The sequence below is a fragment of the Camellia sinensis genome, chromosome 12 (genome assembly GCF_055761805.1).
Source record: "Camellia sinensis isolate YWXY chromosome 12, ASM5576180v1, whole genome shotgun sequence".
NCBI lineage: Eukaryota > Viridiplantae > Streptophyta > Magnoliopsida > Ericales > Theaceae > Camellia > Camellia sinensis.
This window is the reverse complement of record NC_138972.1, coordinates 158,485,022-158,503,137: the sequence shown is the minus strand read 5'-3', so window position 1 is coordinate 158,503,137 and position 18,116 is coordinate 158,485,022. Positions and strand designations below refer to the sequence as shown.

The following is an 18,116-nucleotide window of genomic DNA, read 5'->3' as shown; positions in this document are numbered from 1 at the left end:
TGGAGTGAGACTACCACCATTGGAAACTAGACTTCCGGGGCTTGATTTTAGGCTCAAGAATCACTCAAAACGGAGTCCGGATGCAAAAGATATGCCTGTTCAAAGTTACCCGGTCTATGTTGAAACAGGGCTGGCCGCTCGTGCGCCCACTTTGGCCGCTCGTGCGGCCCAATTCCGCTCGAACGGAAGGACCCGGCCGCTCGAGTGCCCAAAAACAGAATGAAAATCCCTTTTTCTTCTTCATGTCCGCTCGTGCGGTGCCCGTGGCCGCTCGTGCGGTCTGGGCAAAAACATCAGTCTGAAAATGGGTCTTTTGCTCCAACACTTGATTCTTTCCATTCTTAAACTTAGTTCTAAACATAATTCACTCAAAAACATGTACAATTGGCTAATAACATGATAAACTAAAATCAACCAAGTATAATCTCCTCTCAAATAAAACAATCTATGTCTCAAATTAAAAATCCAAGTCTCATCTTTCTATATAATCAAACTTTCAAAATATATGCTCTCAAATCATAAGAATATATCTTACCTATGGTTGAGTTTCACACCAAAACTTGTTATTCCACAAATCTTTGTTAAGATTGGACCCAATTTAAACAAATTTAAAGAAAGCAAACTTCATTTCCATGAATTCAACCCATTTCACCCAAAATCCCAAAACACTAGTTCATTTACATTTTAAACTTCCAAATTAATCCTTGATTTCATGTAGTAATTGAATTATTTACAAAGATAATAGTTAAAACCACATACCTTAACCCAAATCCTTGAATTCCCCCCTTAAAGCTCTTTAATCTCCAAGCTTTCCCTCATTCCTCTTTGAGTTCTCTCAAGAACTCTCTCTCTCTCTCTCTCTACCTCTCTCTCTCATGGGTCTTCCTCCTTTCTCTAGATATTTTGGTTCAAAATAGATGAGTTCTATAACTCATAAGGCTTCTACTCACATAAATACACACACACACAAGGGAGAGCCAAACGTGGCCTTACGAATCGTACGAAATTAAATTTCAATTAAACTTTTCAGATGACTCTAAAAATTATGCTGATCATGAATATACCCTTTAATCTGGTTTCTGAAGCCTCTAAGACCTTCAATTTACAGTACAAAATTAACCACTCAAACGTGCTTTAACGAATCAAACAAATTAGAATTCCAATTAATTTTCCCAAATAGTTCTAAAAATTCCCATTAACATACCCAAGTACTGAATTTTGATTTTTGAACTCGTAAGGGTCGTCAAGTCCAGTTTTAAAGTCATAACTCAACAGATAGTTCTTCGATTCCAATATTAAAACACATTATCCCCTAATTAAATAAGGGTGCCTTCTTATACGCATTTTGGGGTCGTTACATCCACCCCACCTTAAGAAGTTTGGTCCTCCAAACTTGATTCACCTTGTCACAAGTCCGGCTCCGTCCTGTACATATAACATTTCAATTTATTGATTCAAAGGTCATACCTTCCAAATACTATAACAACTTAAGGGCATTCAGAAATGGGTTCACTTAAGTATTCGATCACATGTGACTCATAAGCTGTCATACATAGTTTAACCTCTTTAGGTTCACAAACAAGTTCTAAATCAACAACTTCGTGGCTCTTTGCTCACTATCAGAATTAGAGTTATCAGGTCAAATCAGATTTCTAATAGACTCCAAATAACAACTCAACTCCCATATCAAGGAATTACATGTTCAAAGTAAATTATTAGTAAAATCAAATACGGATCAAACCTTAATGGTCACAATTCCCAAATTACAGTATGGTATAACCATTTAAAATCCATGTTTACTTGGAAGATCTTAAAGTCAATATCATGACATCAAGCACATAATACATTTACCATAACGCTATTATACTCTTGTTCCATATTTAGTAAAATGTTCCTATCATGGACAAAAACATTTTCCAAAAATATGTATTTCGTAATTACACATAACACGTTGTTCAGAGACATTACTCAGAAACTTATCAGACCTTTCAAAGATATCAGTTGATGGAATCATTCTCCATAGCATTAAACTTATTTAAACTTTGACAGGACCATCTCCGATCCAACTTATAACAGATAAGACAGAATAACTTGAAATTCAACACAGAGCCTTTATCAAGCATGCCACAATAAATTATCAAATGGAAAACTCATTTATGCATAGCAAAATATCTCTTTCAGAAAACTTGTCATATCTTGAACATTCGAAGTTTCGTAGCATATCTAGTCATTTTGGGGAAATTATTCGGAAAGCTTATCATATCATAAACATGCCGGAAGTTCATAGCATATTTTATCCTTTCAGAAAATACTCATCATATAGAACATTTCATAACCAAAATATAGATTCCATTAAACATCGTATAGCATAGCCATTTTCAAAATCATTTACACAAAAGTATCTTTTACAAAGACATTAATTACTTAGGTCCATAGTCAATTCACACAAGAACACACATTACTCATCTATGTCGGAAGTACTGAATTTAATTGAGGGTATGACCTCTATGAATAACACAAATCACATAAGTTTTTTTTTCCTTCATAAACACTCATTTCCATATCATGATAAAGGAACAAGCCTTAAATTAATTCTCATGCAAATATTTCATCCTTAATCAATAATGGTGGGTTTATGATAACAATACGTTAGGTTCAAAATAAAAACACATCAGAACAAAATTATGTCTTTCAGACAAATGACAATCCACAAAAGAAACACAATGTCCTTCACCAGCATACATATCTCAATTCCCTCAACATACACTTTATCTCTACCAATTAACATACTCAACACCACCAACGTCCTAGTCAAAATTTCAATTTCCTTGCATTACTAAACTTCCATAAAATTCCACCGAATATTATGTGGTCACAGATTATGATACTTGTATTTCTTATCATTCCAAGTAGCAATTTCAACGTCCTAACTCTTGATTACTAGTTCATGCTCGTTATCAATCATCAAATATTTCAATCCTAATAATTCCAGGATTTGTCAACTACCATAATTCTAATGTCTCATTCCCAAATATTCTTTCTATGGTTTTAAGTAAGGCTCTAAATCTCTCATCATTTCATGTTTCCAAAACTCAACACGCTTGCACTTCCCATTATGCAAGTCAAAACACCACAATTTCATAAACCTTAGCCTTCTGTTTCCTTATACATATCATGTAAAGACATGACCTTTTGGGCTCAAAACTTGTGCTATGAACCAAAACACATCTTAATCTTTTCTTATCGTTAAAATTTCATAGACTTTCAAGCTTCCATACTCATTGTTGATCATCACATTCCTCAATTGCTATAAGCAACAACAACTTCAGTTTCCCCAAATTCCTCATGGTTACTTTCATTCATACGTAATCCATATCGAAACTACATTTAGACCTTATTCACATCACGTTTCCACAAACATGCATATATTGACCAATTTAATGCCCTAAGGACATCAATAGTTCACATCTTTCATCGCTTTAGCCTCAATGTCATACTCATTACACAAACTCATTCTCATTTCATAACAACGATCAAATCCTCTTTAGTCACAAAGCCCAGTCTATGAAATAACACATGGATTTCCTTCTATTACTTAAAATCCACAAGAATTCTTATTCTAAATCTTAATACTTAACTTACTGCACGAGCACACATACATCTTCAAAAATGCACCTCACATCCTTTTGTTACTAGAAACATGCAACTTAAATGCATTCTAGACACTCTAATGCTCAATGGACACGTGTGTGAGATCTTAACTCGTGCTCTGATACCACCTGTCATGACCCAAACTTGCCCCTAGAGGTTTGGTCCATGACCGGCCCGTATATCGGCCTCAAACAGAATTTTTAAATAATATTTAATTACATACGGGGCCTTAAACGAAAGCAATAACAAGAAAAGACAACATTCATTGAGCTTGTGCATACATGATGGCTTAATTAGATACATTTCCAGAGTTACATATACAACCATAAAATTATACAGATCACACACACACTTGAATAAGACTCCAAAAAGAAATATACAATCCTTAGAATACCAAAATTAAGGGCTCAACACGGAGGCGTAACCCAGGCGGCTTGGCAGACAGGTACACCTCAATATAATTCTAGTGTCAATCCCCCGATGGCTCACCTACATAAATATACATAAAAGTGGAGTGAGCAAGGCTCAGTGAATAATAGTACCTAAATGCTCAATTTAAACATAATACATAGCAATGCATAAGTAAATGCAAACATCCCATGAATAATCTGTTCCGGTTTTCATTTCAAAATGGCCTTAGGCCCAATCGTAAGACATTATGGCTTTAAGCCTTTGAATGGATTGGCGATAGCCCTTGAACATATTAACATTAAGCTTTTACACATGTTGGCATATAGCCCTTGAACATATGGCATGAAGCCCTTAAACATGTTGGCATATAGCCCTTGTACATATGGCATGAAGCCCTTGAACATATGGAATAAAGCCCTTGTACATATGGCATGAAGCCCTTGAAAAGCTGGCATTAAGCCCTTGAACATATGGCATAAAGCCCTTGAAAGATTGGCATGAAGCCCTTGAAAAGCTGGCATTAAGCCCTTGAACATATGGCATAAAGCCCTTGAAAGTTGGCATTAAGCCCTTGAACATATGTATGAACTCAAGAGGTGGCTCGTACGGATTCTAGAGGTGACTCGCATTGTAGCACTTAGTTCCGTACAGCACTTTGTTCCATACCAGAAATCATTAGGTCTTAAAGACCGATCAATTCATATCATGTCATAACATAGCATAAACGAAACGGATAAATAGAAACATATTCATACATATTCTTAATTATGCTTGAATCAGAAATAGAAATCAGAGTTCATGCTTGATCATAACCCACCCTTACAAGACCGTCGGTGGTACCATCCGTACAAGACCGTCGATGGCAAGAGATATCTTGTAACATAATTGAACCACGGTATTATTATCCCCGGGTAAGGGCCTTGTGCTAAGGATGCCATGAATACTTTTAAATTTATGGATAATCATTCATTAATTCACAACGTAACATATCAGAAAATAGAGCATTTCTTGGTATATCATGTCATTACCATGCGCTTAACAAAATAGAATAATTTACATTCTTATGTGGGTCACATAATGATGTTAAACTTTTGTATCCATGTCGTAGATTCTGAATAACTTCGAGTTCATAGGTAACACAAATTCTCTTTATTCATTAAGAAATGACATGGTTCACTTAAGCTATTAATCAGTAACATACACCTTTGTTTAATTGTTCATATGTGTTAACATGGTTGACCTGCAATTAACAGATTACTAATGGTAACCATTGCATCATTCACATGAGTTAATGCAGTTAACTTAAGTTTAACAGAACGTTCTTGATAATTATTAACGAAAGGTAAACACATTTTACCGATTGAATGATTCCAGAGATACCGAAATACCATAGTTCCATAATGCTCATACGTTCCATTTGTTCGTCATGAATCACTATAGCTATCTTGCAAATAACAGAAAGTTAGTATTCATTGTCAACAATAAACAGAATGGACTGCTCAATAATGCCTCTAGATTTTCTAGTCAACATATTGTTAACTTAATTACTTACAAGGGACAGAATGTTAACAATGAGAATCATTAACAATACTTGAACGTGCGACTATAGTACTACTACTCACAGCGGTAGGTCTCTGATAGCGGTGGAACGATGTCCTCGTCTTGACCTACGAACACAATGCATATAACAGATTATGAGAATAAAACTAGTCTATTTTTATTCTTCATTCAATAGCTATGGTGGTTCTATACTCATTAGTCCTACATAGGTTATAATCCATGCCTCATAAGATAGGAGGAATCGATAGGAGAAAGGTTCAGATGAAGAAATGGTACAAACCGGTAACCAGAAAGTGAACAGTCGTCACTAATTTGGGCATAACTATTTCTGTATTTACAATTTTGGAGTGAGACTACCACCATTGGAAACTAGACTTCCGGGGCTTGATTTTAGGCTCAAGAATCACTCAAAACGGAGTCCGGATGCAAACGATATGTCTGTTCAAAGTTACCCGATCTATGCTGAAACAGGGGTGGCCGCTCGTGCTGTAATACCCCTGTTCCGTAGTATGCTAATTGGTCCCTAATACGTATGTGACTATATGTTTTGATATGATTTTTGTGTGCCATTATGTGAATATATGCGACTTTGGAATTCTACCTGTTCACCGTAGGAATATCTGTTTGAATAATCCGCTTTGGAATTAAATTGAGGGCCTTATCGGCCATAGAACCTGAAATTGATTACGCCATTGTGATTGGCATAATTTTTAGAGCCTACGGTGAAATTTAATTGAAAATTGATTCTGGTCAATTTAAACTGATTAAATTGATAAATTAAGTGCCCCATTATTTTATATTAAAATATTTGTTAGTGGGGCTAGTTGTATATTTGCATTGCACTCTCCTTTAGCTCTCTCAAAAACTCAAAATCTGAGTTAGACACTTGAGAGTGAGAGAGAGAGGCCGGCTATAGAGAGAGAAAGGAAGAGACTTGAGCAATTTTTGGTTCTAGCTTGGGGATTTGAAGATTTAACTCAAGAATTGACTAGAAATTGGAAGATTAAAGCTCCTAGGTGAGTAACCAACCCCTAACTCATGAATTTGAGTTGTGATTTCGGGAATTGAAGATTAATTTGTGATCTAGAACATGAAAGGAGTTGGTTTTGATGAATTTGAAGACTATATGTGCATGTATGTAAAGAACTCCTATGGAATCACAAAATCTAGCATGTAATTTGTGAAATTATGAAAGATTGGTAGTGTAATCCCACATGCAAGCATGTCTTTGTGAAATTTTATGGGAATGAGCACTAATTACATTATTGAAGTGAATATGAAGTCAAATGGGCATGCATGTCTGAATAATTGAAGATGGGAGCTTTGAATGCATGAATATGTATGATAGAATTGAGTTTGGTGTCAATTTGAGACATGCAAGTGTTTAATCCTTGAAATTGAGCTCCATAATAAGGTGTTTTGGTGTTTATACCTTGTTAGTATACTTATATGTGATATTTGAGCTACAACATGCATGATTTGTTGGTTAAAAGTCGGAATGGAGCTCAAGAACTCAACCTGGGATTCCCAGATTTTCGTCGTCCGCTCGAGCGGGTGAAGTGACGCTCGAGCGGAGAAATCGAGCTCCCAGCATTTTCTGAAGACATGGTTCCCGCTCGAGCAGGGAAGTTTATGCTCGAGCGGGGAGCTATGTAGACAGGCAGTCCGCTCGAGCGGCCGAGTTCACGCTCGAGCTGGAATTGAAGGCAACCAGTACTTTCGCAGACCTAAGGGTCCGCTCGAGCGGGGAAGTCCACGCTCGAGCGAGGACCCTATTTTCTGAAATCCTGTTTTTGTATTTTGTGTTCTGTTTTCCGTTCTCTTTCACTTGCAAGCACTCTTAGGCATATGTTAAGCATTGTAAATGAGTTAATGAGATGATAATAAAGCCTAAAGAGGGATATGTGAATTAAAGAACGGATTGAACTGTTAATGACCCTTTTGTGTTCATGAAACGTGTAGGGTCAAGCTCCAGGGCAAATCCACAAGCCGATCACTGTGAGTAATATCGATATTTGAATGCTTGTAAATGTCCAATTGTTTACTCCCTTTGAAGCTTTATGAATTGCTAATTGGGATTGTGGGATTGTGGACGTAAGTCTGATATGAACGCATAAATGGACCCAAGGTCGTTTCGATAAGCATAAGTGGGCCAAAGGCCATTTTGAAATGAATAAATGGGCCAAAGGCCGTTTTGAAATGAATGAGTGGGCCAAAGGCCGTTTTGAAATGAATAAATGGGCCAAAGGCCGTTTTGAAATGAATGAGTGGGCCAAAGGCCGTTTGGAAATGAATGAGTGGGCCAAAGGCCGTTCTGAAATGAATGAGTGGGCCAAAGGCCGCTTTGAAATGAATGAGTGGACCGAAGGTCGTTTGACATATATGAATGGACCTAAGGTCGTTTCGACGTGAACGAATGGACCGAAGGTCGTTTTGATATGAATAAATGAACCGAAGGTCGTTTTGATAGAAATAAATGGACCTAAGGTCGTTTTGACACGAATGTATGGGCCGAAGGCCGTTTTGACGTAAACGAATGGGCCGAAGGCCATTTTGACATAAATGAACGGGCCGAAGGCCGTTTTGACATAAATGAATGGGCCGAAGGCCGTTTTGACATGAATGGAAATTTAAATGGGCCAAGGGCCAGAATATTTAGAACTACAGTCACTTGGTTTGAATTTCGTATAGTTATATATCTGTTAAATAGAAATAGGAATTGGGCCTAAGGCCGTTTGGAACGTGTTGTGCTACATTGTTATGTAACTTCTGTATTTGATTTGATATTATTCACTGGGCTTTCGCTCACGCTCATTCATGTGTTTGTAGGTGAGCCAAGAGAAGTCCAGACCCAGCCTCAGAGAAGTCTGTATGGAACCTGAGAGGGTGATTTATGCTCCGGCGTTGGGCCGAGGTATAAACCGAACAGGTTGGGGGCCCAGCAGAGCAGTGGGCCGAGATGATCGACTGTTCACCCGGAGATGGGGTACCAGAACTTCGGCCGGGCAGAGTTTGGACTATGTGCTGCCCCGAACCGTGCAGAAGGTGCCTGGCTAGGAAGTGACCGGTCAAACCAGGATGCTCGGTCTGAGGATTGTCGAGATCAGACAGACCGAGAGGCCGGCGCTCGGAAAGGCGCGGTCAGCCGAGGTAGTTGACTGACCGGCGAGAAGACCGACCAAAGGAGGATCCCGGGCTAAGCTTTGCCGAGATGCCGCCTAGCCCGGTCCTTCATTCGGTTATCCGGTCGGGCGCTTAAGGTATGAAGCATGGTATGACCGAGGTAGGGCAGCTCGGCTGCCGAGCTCCAGCTATGCTGTCAGGCAGTTGAGAGCAGGTGATGAACGGCATGGTTTAAGCTGACAGATGGGATAGCAGAGCCACGTGTCAGGAGATGACAGGGAGTGGATATGGGGCACAGAAGGTATATAAGCCTGTCTGCGCCCCCCATACAGGACACACGAACACTCTGTAAGAAAATCCTTACACTCAAACACTCTCCCTTCTCTCTATCTATCCCCTGTGTGTGTTCTAACTTGATCGTCGGAGGGGTTTTCCGGCCACACACCGCCGGGTAGCTCACCGCTATTGTGCTCGTAGGTGATCGGACAGAAACGGAGCTTGGAAGAAAGGAGTACGGGCTTGCCGGAATATTTGCTCCCCGTACAATTGGCGCCGTCTGTGGGAAGCTTGACAGACAAAACCTTGTCTTCCAGGTTCATCTGATCGCCGTCCATGGCGAACAACGACGAGTTCCCGTTGTCCGCCATCGATGGAGCCACCCCGGAGTATACCCGAAAGAGAGAGGGACCACCTGCCGTCCATCCAATGGCTGAGTTGGGGACGCCCACTGGAGGACAGTCAGGGGACGCGCGGGATAAGCGCGGAAGGAGTCATGGGCATTCACGGAGTCCAGACGGTCACCGGCGGAGAGACTCACACGCCAGGCGACTGGAAAGCAAGTTAAGGGACCAAGACGCTGTCATCAGGCGGATGGCGGCGGAGATGGAGGATCTTAAACGGCATGTCAAAGGGAAAGGTGTAGCTGGAGTGGGTGACCACAGTGAGCGCACCCTATCCCGCCGTTCAGGCGGACAGAGCCAACGACATACTCAGTCCATATCTATCACCAGAAGTTACCAGGTTGGTGATTCCGACGTGCGTGCAGAAAAGTCCAGCGCGCAAGACAGCACCTACAAACCCTCACGTCCGGCGACGACGTCGAGGTATTCTTATTCGGCTCAGTCAGAGGACTTACGGGCAGTATTACGGGAGCGGGCTCGCCGGCGCGAAGCTCAGAGAATACCTGCTTTCCAGCGGCTCTCCTACGGGGTACATGCCAGCGAGGAGGTCGGAATGCCTCCACCCCGCCAGGCAGTGCCGATATTCGAAGATACAGACTTGGCAAGGTTGAATGCCACTCCTTTCTCCCTGGAAATAGAAACAACGCCGCTTCCAGCGGGCTTCCATCAGCCTAAGTTCACGCTTTACGACGGGAAAACCGATCCATACATGCATGTGAGCCACTTCCGACAGGTTATGGCCGGACATCGGCGCAATGACGGACTTATGTGCCTAATCTTCCCGTCAAGTTTAGGCGAGCTGGGCTTAAAGTGGTTCGAGAGGTTGCCGGAAGGGAGTATACAAAGGTGGCATCAGTTGGCCGAGGCGTTTGTTACGCGCTTCAAAACCAACACAAAAACACCAAAGGAAGTTGATCACTTGCTGAGTGTCAAGATGGAACCGTGCGACACACTGAAGGCGTACAATTCAAGGTATTGGGAAACCTTCAACGAGATCTTAGACTGCCCGGTCAACCTTGCTATCACGCAGTACAAGCGTGGTCTCCCGGTCGGACATAGACTGCGGGACTCGCTTACCATGCACCAACCGACTTCCATGGGCCAGCTCATGCAGCGCATCAACGAGCACATCCGAGTAGAGGATGATGCGTCGGCTTCCACCGTAAAGGCCACTCCGGTCGGAACAGACAAGAAGACAGCAGGCAAGGTGCACGCAGTTGGGCAAGAGTCCAACCGCTCAAATGACCGGGCAGAGGAATCAGACCGAGGTTCAAGTCGAAAAAACCGGGGTAGAGGACGTCGGAATGACCGGGATGACTACCCCCGTGATGACGTTGAGGACGCAAACAGGAGAATGAAGGCAAGGACTGGCATAACCACGGTCTTTAAGATTCCAATCTATCGCATACTTAGCGAAATCCGAGACGAGGAGTATGTCCGGTTTCCTGCTAAGTTGGGCGATGGACAAAAGGGGTACAACCCGCGGTATCGTTGTACGTTTCACCGGGAGAGGGGCCACCGGACTGAGGATTGTTTGCCTTTGCGACAACATTTGGAAGAATTGGTTGCGGCCAGGCATCTGGACCTTTACATTGATGGCGGAGTGAAACCAAATCAGGCTCCGGTCGATCCCAGGGGACAGGACGACCGAGATGCACCACCACAAGGAGTCATTAATGTCATCCACGGCATCGTGGAACCGGAGCGTGTCTGCGAACTCCGGGGCATGATCAAGAAGGCAGAGCACATGAGGGAAGTTTTGTCAGTACAACCCGCCATCAAGAGGGGGAAGACAGAAGAGAAAGACGTGATAAGTTTCACCTCAAGAGATTTAGAGCGCATCCAGACGCCGCACAACGATGCTCTTGTAGTAACACTACGCGTCAAAGAATTTGATGTTAGACGAATCTTGATCGATCAGGGAAGCTCGGTCGAGATCATGTATTATGATGCGTTCAAACAGCTCAAACTCCGTGAGGCAGACTTGGCTCCGGCCACTTCGCCACTGGTTGGATTTAACTCGCAGCCGGAGTGGCCATTGGGAAAGATTATCCTGCCGGTCAAAGCGGGATCCGTGGTCAAGCAAGTGGAATTTTGGGTGCTACAAGTCCCTTCAACGTACAACCTTATCCTTGGAAGAGGATGGCTTCACGCCATGCAAGCCGTAGCATCGACCTACCACCAGGTGATGAGATTCCCCTCGGCTATGGGGGCAATCGAGGAGATTTGGGGTGATCAGGTCATGTCCAAGCAATGCTTCGTGGCGGTCAACGGGAGCCGGGCTGCCAAAGGATTCGTTCAAATGATCGAGGGACCGGAGGACCAGAGTGTCCTGGATGATGTTGGCACCAAAGCCGAGGACAAGGCTGTCGAAGACTTGGTGGAGGTGCGGATTGATGCCGAGCAGCCGGACAGATTCTTCTTGCTCGGTTCAAGTCTCTCGGCCATGGAGAGAACCGAGATGATTGAGTTTTTGATGGCAAATATTGAAGTCTTTGCATGGTCGCCCTACGACATGCCCGGCCTTGACCCAGGTTTTATCTGCCATCGCCTCAATGTCTTCCCTGGAGCAAAGCCAGTCATCCAGCGAACAAGGCGATCGGCGCTGCATCACGCCGAGGTAGTAGCAGAGGAGGTAAAGAACTTGCTTGAGGCACGAGCAATACAGGAAGTGCACTACCCTCGGTGGATTTCCAACACGGTAGTGGTGCCCAAGAAAAATGGAAAGTGGCGAGTTTGTGTCGACTATAAGACAGTCAACCGAGCTTGTCCAAAAGACAGCTTCCCTTTGCCGCGCATTGACCAGCTAGTGGATTTGACGGCTGGACACAGCCGGCTCAGTTTCTTGGATGCATACCGCGGCTATCACCAGATTGCCATGCATGGGCCTGACCAAGAAATCACCTCTTTTACGACTCCAAGGGGACTCTTCTGCTATCGAGTTATGCCCTTTGGTTTGAAAAACGCCGGGGCAACCTTTCAGAGGATGGTGACCAAAATGTTCGCTCCTTTGCTCGGCCGGACAATGGAGGCTTACATCAATGATATGGTGGTAAAGAGCCGACATGAGGCACACCATCTGTCCGACTTAGCCGAGATGTTCGCCATTCTTAAGAAGCACAAGCTGCGCTTGAACGCCTCGAAGTGTACCTTTGGCGTGGGATCCGGGAAATTTTTGGGATTCTTAGTCACGAACCGAGGCATCGAAGCAGACCCTACTCAGATCAAAGCCGTGCAAGAATTGAAACAACCTAGCTCGGCTAAGGACGTACAGCATCTGGCCGGTATGGCCGCCGCGCTTAATCGATTTATAAGCCGGTCATCAGATCGCTGCCGCCCTTTCTTTCAAGCATTGAAGTCAAAATTCTCATGGGATGACGAGTGTGACCGAGCTTTGGCTGAGCTCAAGGCTTATTTGTCTTCCCCGCCGCTGTTGGTTACACCAGAGCCCGGTGAGGAACTCTACCTTTACCTTGCCGTCTCCCAGCATGCAGTAAGTGCGGTGTTAGTTCGGGCTGAAGGAATTAAGCACCTCCCAATTTTTTACGTAAGTAAGACCCTTCTGCCGGCTGAGACGCGGTACTTGCCGCTGGAAAAACTAGCGTTGGCACTGATGATGGCTTCGAGGAAATTGGCACATTATTTTCACGCCCATACCATCGTCGTACTGACCGAGTTCCCTCTCAAGGCCTTGTTTGAGCGCGCAGACTTTTCCAGCCGAATATTAAAATGGGCGGTCGAGTTGGGACAGTTTGATGTGAAGTTCCAGCCGCGCACCGCAATCAAAGCCCAAACCTTGGCCGATTTTGTTGCCGAGTTCTCACCTGGCACTCATCCGGTATGCCCGGTCGTCATTGCCGGGGCAGATGATGAGACGCCCACAATGCCAACCGAGGAACTACTATCTGCAGAAGGTCGCACCGCGGAGTTAGCGCGCACCATCAAAATTCCCTCAGTTTGCACGGTAATACCTCCCGGTGTTGCGCTGACGGAGTTGTGTATCACCAACCCATCCACTCTGTCCGGTACCGCATCACCAAGGGGGGAAGGAATGGTTCCACACCGCTCAGAACTTGATGATTCGCCTACGGACTTGGGCATTCTGAACCAACTTGCTGAGTCCGGTGCCGAATCCTCAAGGGGGGAAGGAATGGTTCCAGGCAGCTCAGAACCTGCGGCCGGCTTCACACCGCAACCTGGTGTTTCGCCTACGGACTTGGGCATTACGGACCAACTTGCTGAGTCCGGTGTCGAATCACCAAGGGGCACTGACTTTGAACCGGTCAACACCAAACTTGACACCGCACAGCCGAGCAGTTGTGATCCCATTGCCCTTCGCAACTCTCAGGACCCATCTGACTGCTGGAAGCTTTTCGTGGGGGACATGTGGAAGCTTTTTGTTGATGGAGCGTCCAACCGCCATGGTGCCAGCCTAGGTATTGTTCTTATATCCCCGGACGGCCTAACCATAGAGCATTCTATCACACTCGGCTTCCCGGCATCTAACAACGAGGCTGAGTACGAGGCGCTTCTTGCCGGGCTCAAGAGCGCAATCCAAATGAAGGCTGCCGAGCTTCTGGTATATAGCGATTCCCAGCTTGTGGTTAATCAAGTTTCCGGGATTTATGAAGCGAAGGACGACAGGATGGCGAAGTACCAAGCTCTGGTCAGGGACCATATCAAGCAGTTTGAGGCAATCAGAGTCCAGCAGATTGGCCGGGAAGAAAACAGCCGGGCTGATGAACTCGCCGGCCTCGCTTCCATGGTAGATAGCACATCTCCAAACCCCCTATTGATTGACTTTCTTCCGCGGCCAAGCATTGAAAACGCCGGGCAGACGGATGTACTCTGCGCCGAGCTAGGTCCTTCATGGATGGACCCATTGATCTCGTTCCTCAGAGACCGGACTCTTCCAGCGGACAAGAAAGAAGCACACAAAATCCGGGTGAAGTCCGAGCGGTTTTGGCTCTCTCCATCAGGCGCGTTGTATAAGAAGTCCTTCACCGGTCCTTATCTCAAGTGCGTGCACCCGAACAGTGTGGAGGCCTTCTTGTTTGAAATTCATGAAGGCAGTTGTGGCAGCCACGTCGGGGGACGGTCCTTGGCTTACCGAGCTATTTCGCAGGGATACTGGTGGCCGTGCATGCAGGCCGACGCCCAAAAATATGTCCGCAAGTGCGAGAAATGCCAAAAATTCGCTCATCAGATCCACCAGCCTGCCAGGGAACTTCTTCCCCTCACCAGTCCTTGGCCTTTCGCCATGTGGGGGCTAGATATAGTGGGACCGTTGCCAACAGCACCGGGCAACCGGAAATTCTTCATCGCGGCCACGGATTACTTCACAAAGTGGGTTGAAGCTGAGCCCCTGGCCACCATCAAAGAAAAAGACGTGAAGCGATTTGTCTGGCAGAACATTGTCACGCGGTTTGGCGTCCCCAAGATTTTGATCTCTGACAACGGTACCCAGTTTGACGGTCGCCTATTCAGAGGATTCTGTGATGACCTAAAGATAGAATTCTACAACTCCACCCCGGCCTACCCGCAGTCCAATGGTCAAGCCGAAGCATCAAACAAGACTATACTGGATGGGTTGAAGAAACGGTTGGAAAAGGCTAAGGGCAAGTGGGCTGAAGAATTACCGAGCGTCCTTTGGGCATATCGAACAACCCCGCGACGTTCGACCGGGGAAACTCCATTTGCTTTGGCTTATGGCATGGAGGCGGTCATACCCTTGGAAGTTGAAATGCCCACCCTCAGAACTGAGAGTTTTGAGCCCGAGCTAAATGCCGAGGCTATTGCCTTGGAGTTGGACTTAGCGGAAGAGCGCCGGGAGAAAGCCCTCATCCATGTTGCCGCTTACCAACAAGAGCTCTCCAAGAAGTATAACAAGACAGTGCACCCCAGACCGTTCAAAGTTGGGGATTGGGTTTTGAGGAAAATTATGGGCAACACCCTGGTGCCAGGAGAAGGCAAACTAGGGGCAAATTGGGAAGGACCTTACAAGATCACTGGTCTGGCGGGCAAGGGGGCTTACCACTTGGAGGATCTAGAGGGAAGAGCCATACCCCGGCCATGGAATGCGGCCAACTTGAAATTGTATTATTTTTAAGCTTTTTACTTTCCTCTTTTTTGTAAAGCAATTTTTTGGCTTGCAAAGCAGAATGTAATTCTTTTTGTCAAATTATAGAAGTCATTTTGCATTAGCACTCGGATTGTTCTTTTAAATGTCTAAAACCGAGATGATTTGCTCCGGTTGGAAGAGTTGGTGTTTTGTCCAACTTAGGATCCCCAACCGAGATGATTTGCTCCGGTTGGAAGAGTTGGTGTTTTGTCCAACTTAGGATCCCCAACCGAGATGATTTGCTCCGGTTGGAAGGGCTGGTGTTTTGTCCAACTTAGGATCCCCAACCGAGATGATTTGCTCCGGTTGGAAGGGCTGGTGTTTTGTCCAACTTAGGATTCCCAACCGAGATGATTTGCTCCGGTTGGAAGAGTTGGTGTTTTGTCCAAATTAGGATCCCCAACCGAGATGATTTGCTCCGGTTGGAAGAGTTGGTGTTTTGTCCAACTTAGGATCCCCAACCGAGATGATTTGCTCCGGTTGGAAGAGTTGGTGTTTTGTCCAACTTAGGATTCCCAACCGAGATGATTTGCTCCGGTTGGAAGAGTTGGTGTTTTGTCCAACTTAGGATCCCCAACCGAGATGATTTGTTCCGGTTGGAAGAGTTGGTGTTTTATCCAACTTTGGATTCCCAACCGAGATGAAGTACTCCGGTTGGAAGAGTTGGTGTTCTGTCCAACTTGGGATTCCCAACCGTGATGAAGTACTCCGGTTGGAAGAGTTGGCGTCTTGTCCAACATGGTATCTTGTCCAAACTTAGCAACAACCGAGATGGATATTTCGGTGCGTGAATTTGTTTTGTTATGCTCAACTGCGTCGACCATGTTATGGACTCCGGTCGACCAAGTGTTCAAATGATAAGTCGTACCGAGATAGTTTGCTGAAGACGGAATTAATTACTACCGGGCAAACACTTGGCGAAAATTCAAAATTTTTCATTGATAAAGAAATTCATTACAAAAGGTGGGGACAAAGCCCGGTTACATCAAGTGTATTGAAAGCAAAAATACAGAGAAAAGAAACCTAAACTAAGGGGGAAAGATTGGCGAACTCATCCTCGGCAGCATCAGCGTCAAGGTCAACAGCTTGGCTTGCTTCTTGAGCGCCGGGCTCATCGTTGCCGGGCTGTTCAGGCACCTCGGCCTCTTCTTCCTCAGAATCTGTGTCATCCTCTCCATCTTCAAGTCCTTCCTCGGCCTCCGCTTGAAGCGCAGTAAATACATCATTTGCATATGGCACGAGGTAGACCGGTAGTGAAGCTTTGGGAGGATTGGCAAAAACGTCGGTGTCAGAGCCCTGGCCGAGGTGTTCACAGGCAGACTTCCAACCGGCCTTGAAGTAGATGTCTTGTGTTGCAAACACCTGCTTCTTATAGCTCTCCTCGGCCTCGTTGAACCCGGCCTTGTTGGCAGCCCGGCAAGCCTTCTTCTTCGCCTTCTTCAAAGCGTCAACCTCGGCCTGAAGCTCACTTGGTTTTTTTTCGGCTGCGCCCAGCTGACCGAGCAGTCTATTGTTGTCATGGTTGGCCATTTCGAGAGAAGCTTTAGCCCGGCCGAGCTCGGCTTGGAGGCTTTCAACATGGCTCGCAGTGTCGTTGGCTTTCTGCCTAAGCCGGTGGATGCGCTCTAGGACCAAATGTTGTTTTTGAATGGCCTGCAAAAAGAAGCAAAGTACATCAGAAAGGGGACCGAGCAAGAAGGACCGAGCAAACACCTGTGAAATGTTAAAAAGAACGCCGACTTACCCTGGCCATCGACTTCACAGAAGATTTTACCAGCCGGGTGTCAGGGACGTGGTCACTGCCTACCACGTCGCCCGGTAGGAGAAATGCTTTGGAGAGATCGAAGGCGAGCAAATGTTCTTTGTCTGCCTTGATCGATGCAGTCGCCGGGATGTCCTGTCCCCGGTGCTTCAGCTGAGGACGCCAAGCGGGCACGGGAGCAGGAGTTTCAACAGGATGCTCGGTTGTCAGCTCGGTGACGAGCTCGGCGGAGGGATCTGCCCTTGGTCTTTTTCCAGCCCGGCGCGCTTCTCTGGCGGATTGCACGGCAGCTGGAGCCGGAGAAGCAAGGGCTACGACGGCTGCACTCGATTGACCGGCAGCCGGGGAACGGGTGGTGACGCTCGGTATCTCGGCTGAGGTCGCGGTTAGAAGGTTTTTGATCCGAGATCTTTTGGCCATTTCTTGCTCGTCAGTTAACCGGATTAATGGGACGTCTGGTAGTGTTGGATCTGGAGGTGGCGAAGGAGCTCTAAGGAAGTCAGTTACTCTACTCCGTCGCGGAGCAGAATATCTGTAAGTCGGTGTGTAGCCGAGCAATTCGTTGCAGTCTCGGTGACGGTACCTAAGCACGGCCCGAATTGCCTCGACGTTGGGGAATTGGTAGTTGGCTTGCAAGGCTTGGATAGCTGTAAAAGAAACAGGGAAACCGGTTAGTAAAACTAAAGAATAAAGTTAACCGAGCAAGTTTGAGTGGCTTACATGAAGAACCGAAGTCCTTGCTTATGAACCAACCCGGCACCTCGGCTGTTTCGTAGTTGCCGGACACCCAGAAGAAATCATCATCGTG

The 18,116-nt window shown here is 45.4% G+C and overlaps 1 protein-coding gene across 1 annotated transcript; it reads right to left on the bottom strand.

The window, feature by feature from the left end:
• Positions 1-3,300: 3,300 nt before the first annotated feature.
• On the bottom strand, positions 3,301-17,805 carry LOC145804009 (uncharacterized). Its single transcript, XM_082897419.1, has 4 exons — positions 17,291-17,805; positions 16,909-17,199; positions 5,420-5,506; positions 3,301-3,381 (listed from the first exon to the last, which is right to left on the bottom strand). Exons 1-4 carry the CDS (start codon positions 17,726-17,728, stop codon positions 3,301-3,303), a joined length of 897 nt encoding a protein of 298 aa, XP_082753545.1. The 5' UTR covers positions 17,729-17,805.
• Positions 17,806-18,116: the final 311 nt, after the last annotated feature.